Raw genomic sequence first — 19,502 nt, 5'->3', positions numbered from 1 at the left:
AGGCACACAAGTAACAACAGCTGAAGTAAAATTCACTCCTATCTGCTACACCTGGTAGGAGCATGAAAACACATTCCAATAACAATTCTGTGTTTTTGACGAAATGGAGGACAGAGACTCTTGTCTTATTTTCTTAGAGTTTTCTCACAAGCACTGAGAATTCGCCTCACACAACTTTATTACCTGACTGTGTTCCAACATAGATGAATGACCACTGAACCCTTCTGTATCTTTTCTTGTGTGTGTTTGTGGTTTTTTTTTACATTTTTTGTGGAGGTTATCAATTTTAAAATGTGGGACCCCCCCTATTTTTCAGAAGATATATATTTTGTACAAAACAATTATTGGAAATTTCGCATTTTTAACTCCTCTGTCAGCGGCAGCAGGCTCTTACTGATCTGTCACTGCTACCTCGTTTCAATTAAGCACTAACTTTGAAAATCAAGATGTTCTTAGAAGGGAAATTCAGGAGTTAAATCCAGAATTACGAAGGTAAGGAGATTAGTCACAGAACATAAAACTTGAGGTGGACAATCTCATGCTCCATGAACTGATTTAGAAGAGGAACAAAACCCTTATTGTAGCTTTTAGGATTCACACACCACAGCTCCATGCCGAAGCTCTGCTCATTTTATAGACCATCTTCAGGGAAAATTCAATAGATGATCTCCTTTCTTGAAAGAAGAAATAAGCTAGCTGAAATATACTCACAGAAGCCAAATTACAGCTCTAGCCGATTCATTCCATCTTAGTGGGAGGGGAATAAATGTCACCGTCTTTGAAACTCAGCACTCCAGAGAACAGCAAATTATCTTTTCCTAACATCAGGCTCAATATTTGTTCCTCAGTGTGGTTTAGCGTTAATGATAGCTAATTTTCCTCTGTGATGTGGAAATAACTTCCACATATCGTAAGGAGTAGAAGGAAACACTAAATCGAACCAGATCAACTGGGCACTGTTATCCGTCCACTCAAGTGAGCTTTTATTGGGTCTAGGGAAATAACTAAATATGTCTGCATTATCCGGCTTCCAATTCTGTGAACCACTCATACAGAGTGGAGGACAGAGTTCCACATAATCTGCATGTGGCGAAGCAGTTTTCACCAATAATCAAAAAAGGTGATTGAAATTAATTTTAACTCTTGTTTGAGTTCCCATTGCTATTACTATTCTGGACAAGCTTCAGAAAGAGATGGGGGGAAAATCTACAAGCTGAGAGTTAATAGGAGATCAAGGAATTTTGAGACCATGTTTTTGTTTCAGTTTTAAAAATTTTGAGTAAAGAGTCTGACATAGAGATGTAAACTATACCATGGCCATACGCTCTCTTGGTAATGTTTTACTGGACAACAACAAAGAACCTATGGGGGCTCCTCTTTGGAAGATTCTCTTGGAATTATATCTTTAAAAATTAGTTATAGAAACTGGATGGATGAGAGATGCGAAGCTCGTGTGCGTGTGGCCCCCTGTAAGTATAAGCACAGCAGAGTTCTTTAGAATTGTAAGATTCTAAAGATGGGCTGTAGTGGTGATTATAGGACAGAGTCTGACTTACAAGCTTAACTGTCAGACAGGGTCTTCTCAAACACTGCTGTGTCTGGGGAAAATGCTCCTGAGTGGAAATGGACCGTTAGCTTGACATACAAGATGGCAGAGGCCTTCGGTGCTTTTCAAAGGGTCAGGCTCACCAGGCCCTCTCACCATTCCATTCCACTTAGAACTGCATTTTCTGCAACTGTTGTAATAATCAAAATATGATACATCCTTCTAGTCAACTTGTTTCATAAAATATTAAGTGTCACCAAGTTCAAAGGAGATACTTTAAAGAAAGCAAAACAGGGAGTCTAGTGCAGTGGGAGGCGTCTCTGTGTTTTTCATGGATTTGCCCTTAGTGTTTTGTTCTAAACCAAATCCAAAGGTGGACATTTTACCAGGCTCTTTATGAATTATGATAACCTCTACAGAGCCTTGGTGTAAAAACATATTCTTGTATGTAAATATATGTCTCACCATGGGGATATCATAATAGAATAATTGACTATATTTTACCCCACCTAAAATTTATGTTTAAGATTATCTCTCTGAGTAACTTTCTATCCAGATTTACTTTCGAGAAATTTTAATAAATGAAATTGATCATATTGGTCACCATTTGTGTGTTATATACTCTTCTTGAAATGGAGAAATGTTCCAGTTTTTACTTTTGTTGTTGCCAATCTCATTTCTATTTATACAAATAAGGCACAAATACTATTGACACAACTTCAAGTAAGGTTGCCAGTTAAAGCTTCAAAAATTAAAGCTCTCTCATCCCTGGTTTCAGGCCTTCTTACCAAATTAACTAATTTATTTTAGTCTAAAGTTTATTATATATTTTTATATTTAATTTAGTTTAAAATTAATTTGTTTTAGGTCTCCATCTCTTCCCCCTTTACATGTATGTCTGTGTATGTGTGTTTTCTTCATGAACATTAGACTGTTACTTAGAAACATCTATAGTTTATATATAAGCTTAAACACACAGAGGAAAAAGTCACAATATTTAAGTAGATTTTCTCTGAGATCCCAAGTTAATTTACTTGGATTTTATTTGTTAGTCAACTTTTTGTTGATTTTTGTCAGCAAGTTTTCTGGCTATTCTTTGAGAACTATTTCAGAATACTGATAGTTACTGAATTTATGGCTATAGGGAAGATAGAATCTTTTCTATATAATCTTTGCTAATAAGCTCTTTCCTATATAATATCTATATAAGATAATTTTAGCTGAAAAACTTACTAGATAGTTGAAGATGGTTTATTTTAGCATACATAATGTATTTCTGGTTACAAAAGAAAAAAATTGGAGGAGAAACTATGGCATTTTGTAAATTTAGTACATGTAAATACATGCACAATATCCTAGATTAGAACACACTAACATGAGTCTACACACTTCCCCCTCCCCCCTCTCTACCCCCCGTCTCTCCCCCCCCCTCTCCGTCCCTACCTCCCTCTACTCCTTTTCTCTCTCATATTGAGTCAGCAAGGTCATTAGTGTATGAGAAAAATCTGTAAGTATAATAAAGTATTCTGCTGGTTTTAGAAATCATTTTCATATCTTTCCCTGTGCTTTTTCGTAGTTTGCTATAAAAATAGACCAAGCTGAAGATTTCCTGCAGAATCCTCATGAGTTTGAGAGTGCCGAAGCCTTACAGTCACTTCTTCTGCTTCATGACCGACATGCCAAAGGCAAGAAAGAGGCTTTCCTCCCTTCAGATTAGCTTTTGCAGTTTTCAAAAAATGTTAATATGTGATTCTCATGGAGAGGTGGTATTTTGGGTTTTTCTACTGTTATACTTTAGTTTGTTTCAAGAAAGGATTAATAGTTTGCTTTTGGCCACCTTCAGAAAGAAAGCATTAGTTATAGGTGACCCCAGGGAAGGTAGAGAGGGCTTGTGAAAGTTCTTCTCTGGGTGTTGTAGAGCTTCATCCATGAGGACAGAGGCTGCTATGTCCTTCATCCCCAGCATCTCTCAAGGTACACAGTACTGTGGATCCTTAACCTATACTCACTGGTGGAATTCAGCAAATGTTCCATCTAAGGGCAGATAAATACAGACCAACCTTTAAACCTCAACTGTAAAGAAAATTCCTCTTTTCATCATTTCAATGCAAAAGAGTGTACATGAAAGTCCAATAAAACATGAGGCAGAATATTTTCAACTCTCTCAGAGTATCTAGTAGTAATGATTGAATTGTTAAAGCATGGTTTATATGCAAGGTCTTCACCACAGGAATCTGGGGCTGCCCAGGATTGATGTAGAGGAGGTGTCATCTATGAAAAATAATGCAGATAAATAGTGGGGGAAGGTTCCTTTTCTTTTTGTGAAGTGTATTTTATAATCCGTTACTGGGATTGAGTAAAATGCCTTTATAGATTTATCACAAATTTTTGTATTGTTAGTGCTTGTTTTATTTTCTTTTGACTTTTACAAAGACTCCACGTAGTCAATATTTGTCACTTTTAACTTGATTTGATTCCCAAAATTTTTGGTCATGGTGGAAAAGAAGCAAAGCAATAAAGTGAATTTTAAAGACACACATACCTCAAGTGCACACACACACATGCACATACACACACTGTTGCTCTCCAACTCTCTATAAAATAGTTCTTCATTATTAATTGCTTGCTAAAAATTCCTCAAAATAAAGTGATTAATAACTCTGTCTTTCCAGTGTAAATTTTTGTGGCAGCCTACCAACTGCCTATTTGTGTTTTTCTAGTGATCTCTCTGTCACACCTGTCACTGTGATCTATAAACAGTAACAGTAGACTCTGCACTAAAGCATCAGCCGGCTGTTTTGACACAGCCGCGGTTATCTCACTGGGTCCCCTGAGGCTGAGCTGAATCACTTAACATTCCTGGTAGGAAACTGGAAGAGACTCAGATCCAGTGACCAAGATGGGTTCTATGGCCTCAATTCAATCTAACCCATTCAATGTGATTATCACACAACAACTTTACTCATGGAAGCAAAGTAATTTTACCCTATGGAAGTAGGGACTTTCCTGTAAACATTTGGTGCTGGAAGTGGAGACTGTTTAATACTCCTTTTTCTGCATTTGCTGGCATCTTCAGATTTAACAGGGTCTGTGACACAAAGGAGCCAGCTGAACCACATGCACCGTTTTTATTTGGAAGCCTGACTATGTTGTCCTGGCATCCAGCTGACAGTGGAAGCATGTCTTCCTGTTCAGGGTGATCTTTGAGAGTCTACTGAGCATCATCTTGGGTTGACAAAATAGATGGAATGCTAGCTGAACACAGGAAGCAGATTTTGGTTTTGGTGGCATGAATCTTGGGATATTTTTAAGCCTCTCTGTGTGATATTTGAAAGACTGTAGGAGGCAGTGATCAAAAGAACTGGATCGTAATGAATAATGCCCAATGGTGGCTTCAAGAGCTTTGTTTTTATAAGATGGGATTTAGACTAATCAGCCCATTCAGTGGGATGTGATTAAGATGATATAATTTGAAGTGCACATTAATGCATAAATTTTCTGATTGCAAGGCAAGGGCTTTGTATCTATCATCATCATTAAATTTACAGGAATAAAGTGTGAGTTAGCAGTTCTAATAAATTTCTGAGTTGTTGAGCAGTTGAGTTGTAGAAAACTGTATTGTCTCGATGACAAAGTATAACTGGGAACTATGACAAAACTTACCTCTAACTGTCCCTTTGCTCTATTTAGCTTCACCCACTGTATCCGATTGCTTAGGTCAGAACAGGATGACTGGGTTGAAGTTTCTGCCTTTTGGAATGTTCCAGAATGTTCCATCAGGGTACAGCACTTTAGATAGCTGAAGACTAACATAGCCTCACCCATCTTCTCTCCTTTTGAGCTAACATTGTCTTGTTAGTCTTTTTCCAGAAAATAGATTCCTGATTAGTTTCCCATCTTCTGCTTTGAATTCAATGACACAGAATAATGTTTCTGAAACAGTTCTTGGTGAGGAACCCATGGTCCTGTCATCATATTGTACTAGGTAGGGTCAGTGGCAAGGGCAGCTATTAGCTGAATAGCCATATATAATCTTACCGCCAAGACAAGAGCTATGAATGAAAGGAATGTTGTGCTATCAAGATGGTTAAGAGGAGTATTGGGTTCAGTTTATCCTTTGAGGAACTGACAACTGACAGGCCTGAATATGCATAGAATAGAGGTGGAGAGGAAGGGAGTTGAGGTAAATGGCATTCTTGACAGAGGAAATAGGGGAGAATATAGAGGCAGGGGGAAGTATAAAAGTATGAAGAATTTACAGAGGTAAGATGGAGCCTTTTGGAAAAGGAAGCTAGAAATTAGGCTGTGCCAGATGTGATAATCTACTTTAAGGGATCTAGCCCTCCATTTTAAGGCTGGAGTTGAGAGAGCAAGAGAGGAAAAGTTAGATATTGGCATAGAAAAGGGAAGAGAGGAACAGGGGATGGAGATAGAAATAGGTATAAGAAGATGGAGAAGGAGAGGGAGAGAGAGAAAGTCTATATACATCACCTGGGACAAATGCCTGTTTATCTTAGATGGGGCACTAATGATAGACTAAAGAAAACATTCATACATTTAGCTTGGTGAAATGATAAGTATATTGGGTTAACTTCTGGGAGCATAGCTGACTCAGAACAGGCAGCATCTTCAGGGAAGCCACCTCACCAGGGAGTTGACTTGTAAAAGCTGTGTTCCTACAGTTTTCTGCTGAATTTGCAGATTTACTGAAAAGACTCTTGCCTAATAAATATTTACAGCTCATATAAGCCCCCCAGAAGGGAATGTTGTGGATCTTATAACTTTAGAGCTCTTGGGTCTTGTAAGTTTAGAGAAGTTCCTGTACCTCATAAGTATTTTAGTTTCCTGAGTCTCAGGAGCCCTCCTCCTCTCTTCAGGAATGATTGGGAGAAATAGCACTTACCACAAAGCATGTTTAAAAAGATCTCCATGGGTAAGTGTTAAGAATGAGTGAGTGGGTTAGAGAGAGGATGCAGTCAAGAGAGGGTTGCACAAGTCCAGGCAGCAGGTGACCCTTGGCATCATGGGATGGAGAGAAGCAGACATGCATAAAGTGGGATGGGAGTATACAATAGAAAAATCATCGGTGGTAAGATAAGGGAAGGCATGTGTCAGAGAATTCCTACCCCTGGCTTATAAACATTGGACACACTCTAAGCTGTTTCTCCAGTTGATGCTGATGTGTAGATCTTCAAAGTACTGGTCTCAATCCTACCTATGCCTCAATGTTCTCTCCCCCAGGTGATCCTTCAGTTCTTAGGATTTAACCCCCCATTCTATAGTATATGATACAATCACTATAGAGGTTGTTAGCTGGTAATCCATTTGACAGACACATGTATTTGACCACATGGGATCAAAAAGCATAGAAATTGCAAAGCATTTTAAATGTTTATACGTTTAAATTCTTTTCAATGTAGCTTATTATTAGTATTATATATACATATAAACATATGTATATATAATGAAGAATGCAAAACCACCACACAGAGGTTCGTTACTATATTATTATTTTTCTTTCTAATTTTCTTCTAGAACTCTTAGAAAGATCTCTAGTCCTTTTAAACAAAAGTCAACAACTGACTGACTTCATAGAAAAATTCAAGTGTGAAGGAGCTGCTATGAATTCTGAGCTGATCCAGGGAGCTCAGAGTAGCTGTCTGAAGATCGACAGCCTCCTTGAACTTCTGCAAGACAGGAGAAGGCAGCTGGACAAGGACTTGCAGCAACAGCGGCAGGAATTGGCTCAGGTTCTGCAGTTGTGTCTGTGGGACCAACAAGAAAACCAGGTAACATAAATGGACATCAGGTGAAGTCCTGGTCTTGGCCAGTTGGTTATTATATGGCCTGGTGATGTTCTGAAATGGTATCACAATTGCTATGGTTGAATATGTTAGTGGCTAGCCTAAAAGCATTTTTTTAAAACTATTATGTAGCTTTCCCAAGTAACTACGCATATGAAAATGAAGATTCCCATCTCCCTTTCCTTATCCTGTTAATACTGCAACTGGAGGACTGCCTAGGTGAACATTCGAAAATGAGTGTTCTATCATTGAATTTCCAGTCTCCCCTCCAGATCATTACTTTGGGGCTTTTTATTCTTTTTGAAATTCTGAAATATGAATTATGGTTTTCTGGGAGTTACAAAGATTGCTGAATTGTGCTAGATTGCTGCAGATGCCATTTAAAACAATCTGTAAGTGCAAAATAGAGATAGCTTTCCTGTAAGACTGGTCACATTCCAGTGGAAAACAGTAGAACATTGGCTCGTGTCTGGAGGTTTGTGGTTATAGGAGTTTCGGACTCTGTGGGTTTGCAGACTCAGTTAGAGCTCATTATTCAGACTGTAGGCATACTGTAATCATTTCAAAGTTATAGTGGTCAAAGACCCTGCTCAAATGGTTGGTATGTTTACCACAATGTTTCTGTTTGCTCCAATCCCATGCTCACAGGTATATAGATTCAGTGGCAGGAAATCATCTGGAGACCACTTTCCTGGTCAAGATGCGTAGGAGGGGGATCTTTCTGTGTTTTCTATTTCTATGATGCAAACTAGAAGACAGACATAAAAAGCTGGAAGGATATGTGTGACCAGGAGAAGTTCTTATTTCAGGCTAAAAAAAAAAATGAAGATTTAATGTCTAACATTTAGATTTTACTTATGGAGTGCCTACTATGTGCTGTTCCCTATTACAAGTGTTGCGGATACATACAACAAAAGTAAGTGTCATCCTTTATGAGTTTTCTTTCATATTTCTCAGTCTTTGAACTATTGCTATTTGGTGGTAGGTAACTCTCTCTCTGGGGGAGAATATCTGGTGAACACTAGAAAGTAGAATCTCTGAGGTCTACCACTCTAGTTTGAGTAGAATACTCTCAGTTAGGACATCTAAAGTGTCCCCAGAACTTGTAAGGTGTATCCCAGCATGCAAAATCAGTGTTACTTGAGAACCACTAAACTGTATGATTGGAAAGTTACAAAATAAGTGAACCATGACAGGTTCTATTGGAAAATCAAGTGGGCTATGAGTGTTGGCATTGCTCCATCAGTCAAGCTTCTTGCAGAAGCTGCTGTAGGTTGGAGACCCAGTACAGATCCATCCAGCCATATATTCTACTTGTGTTCTGTAACCCTCTCTCACAGGCTCATCCTCTCTGGGAGTTACCTCTTTTGGCATCTCCTGCTGGCTCCTGCCTGCTTCTGATGCAGTACTGCCTACTTCTCTTTCCTGATCCACCTTTATCCCCCATCCCACCTTCACACATGTGTTAACCAGGGCATGGCCATACGGTGCAGTCACCTTTCACTGATGACGGTGGTTTAGCAAGATAAGCCTCCACTCAAAACTGTTCATTAAACAAATGTTCCTGAGTTCATTGTCTTTCTGTCACAATCAGGTCCATCACAGCTCACACTCTTCCTTCACCCGTCCTGCCCCCCCCCTTTCCCAGTTTATTTTCTCTGGCATCGAGTTCTCTCTTAACTATGACCTGCCGCCATGTTCCCAGAGTGACTGTCTTTTTAAAAGAATTTCTCAGTGATCTTTTTCTTCTTAGGTTTACAGTTCAAACCCCTGACTCTGATGTTTCCAAGACAGACTCAAAGCTTCTGTTGCTCTTTTGGATTAACACAGAGACCCTTCCTCTCCAAAGAAAAGACTCATCTAAGAGGATTCTTGCTGAGCAAGAACAATTGCTCCAAGAATGGAAGCATAGCTCTAGCAGGCTTTACTCATTTCTTATTTTTGAGATGGTAATTTTGCCTTCCCACTTCATTGCTGCTAAACTAATCAACCACTTCAATTCCTGCAGAATAAGAAAAATCACAATTCAGAAAATTCTAAATGAAAATATAACAGCTCAATTACATACTGAAGGAAAATGGAGGTGTATTGATAACCTTGAGAAACTGAGATGTTTGATGATAGCTAGAGTCAGATATTGTAGATTTCCCTTCCCCTCCCTTCCCCTCTCTTCCCCTTCCCTCCCTCCCTCCCTCCCTTCTCCTCCTTTCCCCTTCCCTCCTCCCTCCCTCCCTCCCTCCTTCCCTCCCTCCCTCCCCCTCTTCTTTTGGAGATTGGATTTGGAAAGACACCCTTCATCTTTTAGAGAAGTTTTCACTTGGCAGTATAATTGAGCAGAAGGTACAGAGTTTCTATGCATCCCACCCCAGCAACCGTATTATCAGCATCCTCTACCTGAAGAGGACTTTAGTACCGCTGATGTTCAAACATTAAGACATCATTATCATCTTGGGTACTATATTCACTGAGGCTCAGTCTCAGTGTTGTATATTGCATGAATGTGGACAGATGTATAATGGCTGATGTCTGTCGTTACAATATAATGCAGAATAACCTGACTGCCCCTCAAGTCCTCTCTGCTCTGCTAGTTTATCCCTCCCTCCCCAGCTGTGTACGCCATCTCTTTTACCTAGATTGTCTGGTTGAAATCATACATTATGTAGCTTTTCACGCTAACTTACCTTTCACCCAGTAATAAGCAATTAGGCTTCTTTGCTATCTTTGCATGGCTTGATAGCTGACACCTGTCTAGGGCTGACTGATATCCCATTGTCTGCATATACAACTGTTTATCCATCCATTCACTTGCTAAAGAATGTTTTAGTTGCTTCCAGGTTTTGGCAAGTGTGAATAAACAGCCATGTGTAGGTTTTAGTGTCAAGTTGGATTTCAGTCGATTTGCGTAAATAACAAGGAGCATGTGTTGGACAGTGTGCTTAGAATATGTTTGCTGCCATCCAAAGTTAGTTATGTATTCTGCCAGCAATGAGTGAGATTGCTGGATTCCATTTCTCTGTCTATAGTGGATTCTATCAGTGTTTTGGATTCTGGCCTCTCCAGTAAATATCTAATAGTATTTAATTGTGGGACTGTATCTTCAAACTGAGAATAATTCAAAACCAGAGAATTATTCTTTTAAAAAAAAATGCAATAGCATGTACAAACACACTAGTTTCTTTGCTTTCTCTATTTGCTTAAACTTGCATGCATTCCTTCCCCAGGTTCTGTGTTAATGATACTACACACACTGGGGCCCCCTGATGGCATACGTTGTTAGATGCCCTATAGGCCTCATAAGAATATACAGTCATGGAGAAGATGATGGATCTTTCATTTGTATTCCATTCCTAACAGTCCTGAACCAAAGCTAATATAATTATTGTATAAGAATAAACAGTGCTTAAATATAACTCACTGATGAGTAAGATAGTTATTGCCTTAAATACTTGGGCTCTTAAAACAGTCCATGGTGCATTTTCTTTTGCTAACTGCAGTGCAGCAGCAAGAGCAATTAATAATAACTATTCTTCATGCTTATAAGAACATACATCCTCGGGCCAGACTCCTGGATGGGTTTAAATTATGGCTCCACCATTTATCAAGTGAGCAACTGAACCATTATTTAAATTCTCTGAATTTCTATTATCTCTAAAAATGTATATAATATCAGTAATTGTTGGGAGTCTTATTAGGATGTCCAAATCAGTTTTTTTATGTCCAGTACTTGACCTAGTCCCAGGCACATGGAAACCGCTATATCAGAAGAGCGCTTTTCATCCTTGTACCTTAGAGGGAGAGTGTAGGCCCAACATAATACCCATACTACCCAGATCAAGTAAAGATTGGTCTTGAATTGAAGGCCAGTCTTCTTATTTATTTTGGATTCATAAAAGTAATGTCAAATAAGCAACTTTTAGAATCTTAATAGTCATATTCATTGATGGGCACTCAATTGCAGTTCTCTTTTAAAAGGCAGTATTTTCCTAGCTTATTACATACTATTTTTCATGTGTTGGAAGTATGGGAAGCACCATCTACTCAGATGATGGTGGCAAGCATTTGACATGTGCTCTGCCAGTTTGTACTTTCATTCCAGCACAAGTCTAGTCACATTTTATGAGCATGTGATACACACACACACACACACACACACACACAAAATGTATATATATGTATATGTATATGTACATGTATATATATGTATATATATGTGTGTACATATGTGAGTGTGTATATATGTGTATATGTACATATGTGTATACATGTATATATATTAAAGACAGAAAAACATAAGCAAAACCAAAGGAGCTCAACTAAATATACTATATCTCTATATATACTGTATCGTATTATGGCTTTTATGAATTTAACCAAATAATAGACATATCCTTGGGTCAAAAGTAGAATATGAGATTTGATGAGTCTATAACATTGATTGTAATGTAATTGAAACAGTGTCTCATTGGTGAGGAGATAGAGCCTCTCCAGTTTCTCAGGGCTATAAAAAATTAAGTGTGCTGTCTTGATTGTTATCAGTCTAACTAGACATTAATGCAATGTCCAAGAAGCTTACAATGTTCTGTTCTGGGTTCTGTAGATGACACAGTGCTGTACTTGGCAGCATGGACACCAGATTTAGAGATTGCTAGGGAGTTAAGGAGAAGGACGTGATATTCCTGTATAGTGTACCCAATAATCCTAGAACATGGTAGAAACATACTTCATAGGAGGCGAGGCTTGTCCATTCTGTGCTTGTTTTATGGAGCGTAAGGACTGTGAACAGATACATTAATCAAATGGCAGCTCTGTCAGTCATTCTAAGCACTTAAGGAAAAAGGAAAGGAGATGACTAACCAGAACAAAGGCTATGAATGTCTGACCATCTGACGCATCTCCTCTAAGGATTATTTGAGACAATTGATACTTTTGTGACTCTGGGTGCTTGTGGCCTGATGCTTTTGAAAAGGTCAGTTAATTCTCTTTGGAGGAAGGAAGTTAAATGACCGGCATGATAGCAGCTAGAGATGTTCATTACTTACAGAGGAAAGTAAATGAGAATGCACTCCTTTTCGGTCTTATTTGGGGTGTGCTCATTTGAAAAGCACACTCCCTGGGCGTCCCCTTTATCACCGTTTTTCACATGTAACAGTGTGCACATGTTTCATACCGACAGACAAACATCCTGCCCTTTCTTTTCAGCCATAGCAGCATCTTAGTTTGCAGATAATCTGCCTCATTAATGAAAATCAGAAGCAGCATGGAGTATTTTGTGCATAATTAATTATCTTGGCAAGAAGATTTATGAATGTAATTTTTCTCAATTGTTCCAATCAGGCATAAGTGAGGCAAACAAATATACCAAAACTAAGTTATTCATGGCCTCTTTATTCAAGGCAATGTCAAGGGCGTCTAGGAGAATTAAGATGGGGCAGGCAATCTGCTTTTACTAGCCAGGGTGCACCTATGTCTATTTGTGTGTGTTTTTGCAAGGAGGGGAGAGTAACAGAATTCACTGGGAAGGTTTTATGGTTCATAATTTGAGGAGAGCACAGCCATTATCAGACACTATATTTCCTACTAGCTGCAGCCAAGATGGCATCTGAGATGCCCTGTGGATGTGTAGCTTCGATGCGTTGTAGTCTTGTGCCTATGAGGCATCTGCAAATCTTCGTGTATGAACACACACTTGTGTTTATTCGTGTGCTTTCTGGGATATGCTGCTGCTTTCTCATTTACTTTAGAGTCTGAATGAATGACCAACTTAAGTTAATATGAGAAAGCATAGACAGGGTTAAGGAGCATTAAAAACAAACTTCTTTAAATACATTTTCTGACACTGCTATAAGGCAAAAATAGGGAAAGTGGGGGAGAGTTATAATTAGATCGGTGATATTGAAATCTGGGAGTTTGGTCCAATAGCAGACATGCATAACAATCCATATGTAGTTTAAAGCTTACCATAGAATTTCATTTTGGCACATTGGCCATGTCTGGAATTCTTTTTTAATTCTTTGTTAGCAGGAAATGAGAAATGTCATAATGTTTATAGGAGAACCTTGCAGTTCTGAAAGCAATAGACATTTGCTGATTAGATTGCATGCTGATCATCCTTGCTTTCAGGCTGCTCAAGGGCCACAGCACAGGGACTCTGGGGCAGAGGGCATGGACACCTTTCTAGGCTTTTATACTTACTACCAAGGTTATTAGCCTCTGTGTACTATTTTTCTTTGTGTAAAATGAGGCTAATAATGGTAGCTATCTATTCACTCGTTACAAAAATAAAGCCATAATTTATAAATATATGAAGTGCATAATACTTAGGGCACTACTTGATATATAAATGTTCAATTAATCTTCAAGTGTCAGTATATGCCATTTTTGAGCTGTAGTGAGAGCTGGCCCGAAGCTGCACTGTAGCCAGATCCCCGCTCAGGTCTAAACTGCTGGATGAGTTAGCCTCACCCTGTGTGCGAGAGAACAGAAGCACCCGGGTATCTGGCCTAGTTCAAAAATCATCCTTCTAGGCATAGTACTTAGAAATCAACGTCTATTGCTGTAAAGAGACACCATAACCATAGAAACTTACAAAAGAAGACACCATAACCATAGAAACTTACAAAAGAATTGGGGCTTGCTTATAGCTTCAGATGGCGGGCCCATGGCCATTTTGGTAGGGGATCATGACCCCAGGCAGGGAGAGTGGTGGAGCAGTAGCTGAGAGCTTACATCTGATTGATAGAAGCTACAGGGGGCATAGAGCTGGCCCTGGCCCTGGCTTTTGAAACCTCAAAGCCCATCCCAGATGACGTATCTCCTCCCACAAGATCACACCTCCTAATCTTTCACCTACTGGGAAGGAAGCCTTCAAATATGTATGCCAATGGTGGGGTGTGGCATTCTCATTAAAACTATCATAACCTTTTCAACTCTGCCTTTTAGCTTTTATTTAGATAATGATACTTTCCTACTGACTTCAGTAATTTCAGAAAGGCTTCCAAATTCTGCAAAAGAATGTGACTGTTGTCCTCCTGAAACTTGTTATGTTGGACCACAAGCTCATTACATTCATTTGGTCACTTTTATGGATTACCCGTATTCAGTCCTGCTGCAAAATATTAAATGAAAAAATTCAGAAATAAATAACCCAAAACTTTAAATATCACTTTTTTAAACAGTATATTATTATAGTAGTTCTATTTGGGGCGTGTATATTTCGATGGGGAAGTTCTCCTAACAACTAGGGTTAGAACTGAAGCTGTATATGAAATCCACCAAGTTGTCCGGCTTAGGAGTAGGGATGGTGATGTGAGAGAGTCAAGCTGTGGTCTCAGTTCTAGTGTCTGTCTCTGTATCTCCACACAGGAGTAAAGTTGGTCCAGGTTTCCAGGTTCCTAAGAGTGTGTCTTAGTTAGGGTTACTGTTGCTGTGACGAACACGTGAGTAAAACAGCTTGGGGGGGGAAGGGGCTTATTTGGCTTACTCTTCCATATCACTGTTCATCATCAGAATAAATCAGGGCAGGGATCTGGAGGCAGGAGCTGACGCAGAGGCTATGGATGAGTGCTGCTTACTGGCTTGCTCCCCATGCCTTGCTCAGCCTGCTTTCTTATAGAGCCCAGGAATGGTACTACCTAAAATGGGCTGGGCCCTCTCCCATCAAACACTGATTAATAAAATGCCCTACAGTCTTGCCTGTAAGACAGAAGGCATTTTCTTTAAACGGGGTTCCCTCCTCTTAGATGTTAGTTTGTGTCAAGTTGACATAAACGATCCAGCACAAAGAGGAACTAAGTTGTGTCTGAAATACTAGGTATTTTTAACCCTGTGATTCATATTGTATAGGATTCTATCCCCTTTCTTGAATAAAGAGATTTTTCCATTGTTCTGAATTTCCCCACAATGAGCTAGAGGTATTATTGAAAATAATATATACAGGACTAGAGACTTTTTATTCACTGGTCTATGCAGCTTTCTGCTATCACGTAGGTGTTGTTAAAGAGCCTACCTAAAGACAAAAACAAACAAACAAACCCCACGATTTGAGAGCAATGTGGAAAAGGAGAGGGCCCTTAGTATCATTATTTTTGGAATTAAGATGTGAGAGGACATTATGTGCTAACATAAACAGCATAATTAAATAGATGGCTTTTAAATGTAAATCTTTCTAGATAGAAAGATTATCTGTGAGAGTATTTATAAAGTACCTAGTCTTTCTCGTGACAGACAGTTCCAGCCACCTGCCACCTGCCACCTGCCTCCTGCCCCTGCCACCTGCCTCCTGCCCCTGCCACCAGATACCTAGGATCTGAGAATCTGGGGGGATAATGATACTTTACCACTGACTTCAGTAATTTGAGAAAGGCTTCCGAATTCTGTAAAAGAATGTGACTGTTGTCCTCCTCAAACTTGAAACTAGGCCCTCAGATAACAGGCTAAAACTTGAATCAACTTAAAAATGTTTCTAAAAGTAGAAACAGTACAAAATTTGGGCAATGTTAAAAGATGACATTGCAACAAATCTAGGTTTCAACTTCATAATTGACTTCACTGAGATTCCATAATCAGGCACAACCAGGACAAAGTGGCTTGGACTGTCCCATTTTGCTGCATGGACAGGTTTTTATTTATAGCCAAGGAAAAAGGTGACCTGGGCAAAGAGCAAGTGTCTTTTACAGGGATGTCTGGACTGATTACTCATAACTGTCTTATTTGAAGGTGGTTTAATGGTTGACTTCTTGTGGTTGGCTGAAACACCACTCCTTGTGACAAGTGTAGGTCAGCCTGTTTGCACATCCAGCTATTGAGAAGCCAGTTTAGACGAGATGACTTGGCTGCACAGCAATAATCCAACTCCCAAGTCTTGTGGTACAGAATCAGCACTCTGGCTCTGTCGCCTCTTTTAGTGGACGTTCGCACCTGATGTGGCAGGTGGGTTTCTCAAGTCTGCTTATCGCCTCGTTAAGCACACAGCACATTTGACCAGATTGCCTAATGCAAGATAAAGGCAATTGTTTCCTCTGCTCTAAGCAAAAAAACAAAAACAAAAAAAAAAAAAAAAAAAAAAAAAAAAAAAAAAGAAGAAGAAGAAGAAGAAGAAGAAGAAGAAGAAGAAGAATCACAGTAGACACTGGAACTGTGACACTGGTCATAATTGCAAACATGTTGGCGTTTCTGGTAATTGGATGGAAGATTGTCAAAAATGCTTGGGCTGAGGAAGATAAACAAAACCAAACAAAAAAACCTACGGAAAACCTGACGCCCTTTTTATTCTTTGCCAATTTCTTTCTTTCTTCCTTCCTTTCTTTCTCTCTCTCTTCCTTCCTCTCTCTCTCTCTCTCTCTCTCTCTCTCTCTCTCTCTCTCTCTCTCTTTCTTTCTTTCTCTTGTCTGAACAGTTCCAGCTCTCTCTTTCTTTCTTTCTCTTGTCTGAACAGTTCCAGGAACTGTTCTGTACAAGGAAGAGAAAACCAAAGTAATTTGAAGAGATCATTATTTTTAAAATGTTTTTGTTAAGATGGTTGAAAGGCTTTTTTTTTTCTAGCCCACTTTCCCTAGAATAGTTTCAAATAAAGGTAAAAACTAAACCTTATCTTAGTTTCTAGAACAGAAAAGAGAAACCGGTTGTTTGTGGAATCCTGGTGTGGGGTTTCTGACTTCCACAGCCCTTCACCTTTTTTGCCTCCAGACTTTTCATCTTTGACCTTCACAGGACATTGTCTGCTGCTTATGTCCTTTGTGTTTTAGACTGTGTATCATTTGCAAAAATAGAATTCTCAGTTTGCATGCTCTCGGTCACCTCTGCCCATGGCTGGTATCTGAGGGCTTGACTCAGGCACTTCCACTGTCTTCTCTGACTGCAGTTTCTTTTGAGCCCCCTGATGGTGCTGTCATGTTAGAATCAGACCCTATGGCTGCAGCCTTGCCTTACAGTTTCAGTTTTAAGAATGTTCATAGACATGGCTTCTCCAGAATCCTTTGTTTCAATAGAAGGGTATGATGGGAAGAAAGATAAATACTGGATCAGAAAGCATGGAATCTGACTAGGGCATTACTGCCCCCAATCTTCCTTGCTGGTTGCATGAACTTGGGCAAGTTGTCTCAGTTGCAGGACGAGGGCAGACAATGGCTAAGGTCACATTATCAGGAGCAGTGCCTGATGCCTCTGAGAAGATCACCATCTCCCTTTCTTACTTTCTTCATTCATTTCTTTCAGTGGGCATGGTTGAAGTAGAATGTTCAGCCGATGAGCCCTTCCTTGTTCAAGGATAGTAGACACACCAGTCTTCAACTTCCTGCTTAGTTCTTAGTCTGGTTCACCCCTTCCTTCATATATCCCCAGTTCCCTACACTGAAACTAAACCTCCAGTCAAAGAAAGAAGTAGTTTTTAAGAAGCTGAAGTGAATATTTTTGCTGCATCTGCAGAAGCATCTAAAACCGTCTTCCAATACTTGGCTGATGAGGTCAGTCAACTTCTGCAAAAGGCTCCTTAGATCTTCACCCCGATGTGGAAGTCCTTGAATGTTTACTGACTGATACCTCACTCCATCTTTCTCCTGGTTCTGCTGTTTAAATTCTCTTTAATTAAATCTGTCAGTCTTCAAATTTACACTTAACAACTAAAGATACTCTGAGTTCCCTTGACTAACATAGCCAGCCAAATAAAATATAATGCAATGGATATATATGACTTTTAAATATCCCAGTGGTCATTAGAAGAGAGAAAAAAAAAGAAGTATTTAAAAAGTAGAAAGCCACATAACAAGTGAAAAGTAATATATATTATTTACCTCAACATAGCCAAACATAATTTTGATAGATAATGAGTGGTAATATTGCTAATGAGATATTTGCTTTTTAAAAAATATCCAAAGCCCATATCCTCTGGTATGCAGTTTATACTTACAGCCCTTTTCAGGTTAGAATAATCATAGCCCAGCCTGTGTGCTGCTGCTGGTTACTGTCCTGGGCAGGGCAAGTCTAACTACTTGGCAGAATTTTTCTGCCAGTCTTCTTAAACTTTAGAGAAAATTCTTGATTTTTATTAACATCACAATCTTTCTTCCTTCCATGCCCCTCTCTCTCTCCCTTCCTTCCTTTCTTTCTTCTTTCATCTTTATTGACCCACTTCTGTCTGTCTTCACCAATGGGCTGTCTGCATCTAAAGAATGTCTCATCCACCCAAAAGGTGTGTCCAAGATCTTCTCTGACTCAGTCCTGCCTCCTCTAAAGACCTAGGAGCCGTGGTCAACCAACAGAGTGATTGTAAGTACACAAGTTGAGTCCAGCTAGATGGTAGGGGCTGACACAGGCAAGGGAAAGTTTTCATTTATCCCCTACCCTTCTGATTGATACACAGAACCAATTTCCACTGAGTTCTCAGAATGCTTTCTTATTCTCTCTTCCTCCCCACATGCCTCCTTTTGTGGCAATATTCTGCAGAAGTGTTCATTGGCTGGACTCATCACTCAAGCTTTTTGGACAGCAACTGATGCAATTTAAAGGCTTATAAAAAGACCCCTTGGAATAGCTGTGCAGCTGTCTGTAGTAACTACTTGTGGGATGTAATGACTGACTGACTGGGTATCAGAGCACGGTGGTGGATCCTCTTGTGGTTATTTAGGGTGTCTTATTTTAGCCTGAGAAGGACTCTGAGCCCATTTGTGTGCATCTCACAGCACAGGTGGTAAACCTGATCTATGAGGCCGCTCATGTGTCTGAATGCCTCATGATAAGATGTAACGTGCTAATGATGATCTGCTTACTTCAAGCATTCATACCAACTTGTGTTTCTCCCTGAAGTGTATCTGGTAAGAAAAAAGTGTATAGATCTAGAGAGTCATATGTCCTGAAAGCCAGGACAAAAGATTCTGAATACCACCATAGTTTTCTACTTCCAAAGCATTGCTCAGTAGGAATGGAAGGTTTTGAAGGGTGAAATAGTGTCAGCCAAATCCACAGGATGAAGTCAGTCAACACCATTTAAAAATCAAAACAAGCTGTTACAGCAGTACAGACCTTCAATTCCAGTGCTTGGGGAGCAGAGGAAGGCAGAGCTCTGTGAAGTGGAAGCCCACCTGATCTTTGTGCCAAGGTCCTGGCCAGCTAGAGCTCTATGGTAAGATCCCATATCAAAAGAAGGAGGAGGAGGAGGA

General features: G+C 39.5%; 1 protein-coding gene across 5 annotated transcripts in view; it reads left to right on the top strand.

The window, feature by feature from the left end:
* Positions 1–19,502, top strand: part of Ccdc141 (coiled-coil domain containing 141) — a 172,335-nt gene that overhangs the window by 40,872 nt on the left and 111,961 nt on the right. For all 5 annotated transcript variants that reach the window (XM_031370744.1, XM_031370741.1, XM_031370746.1 and 2 more), the window contains exons 4-5: positions 3,123–3,231; positions 7,082–7,335. In XM_031370744.1, the coding sequence (XP_031226604.1) occupies positions 3,123–3,231; positions 7,082–7,335 (363 nt within the window). The remainder of the gene's footprint in view (positions 1–3,122; positions 3,232–7,081; positions 7,336–19,502) is intronic.

Source organism: Mastomys coucha, unplaced genomic scaffold (assembly GCF_008632895.1).
Source record: "Mastomys coucha isolate ucsf_1 unplaced genomic scaffold, UCSF_Mcou_1 pScaffold15, whole genome shotgun sequence".
Taxonomy (NCBI): Eukaryota; Metazoa; Chordata; class Mammalia; order Rodentia; family Muridae; genus Mastomys; species Mastomys coucha.
This window is presented reverse-complemented; position numbering and strand designations above follow the sequence as displayed.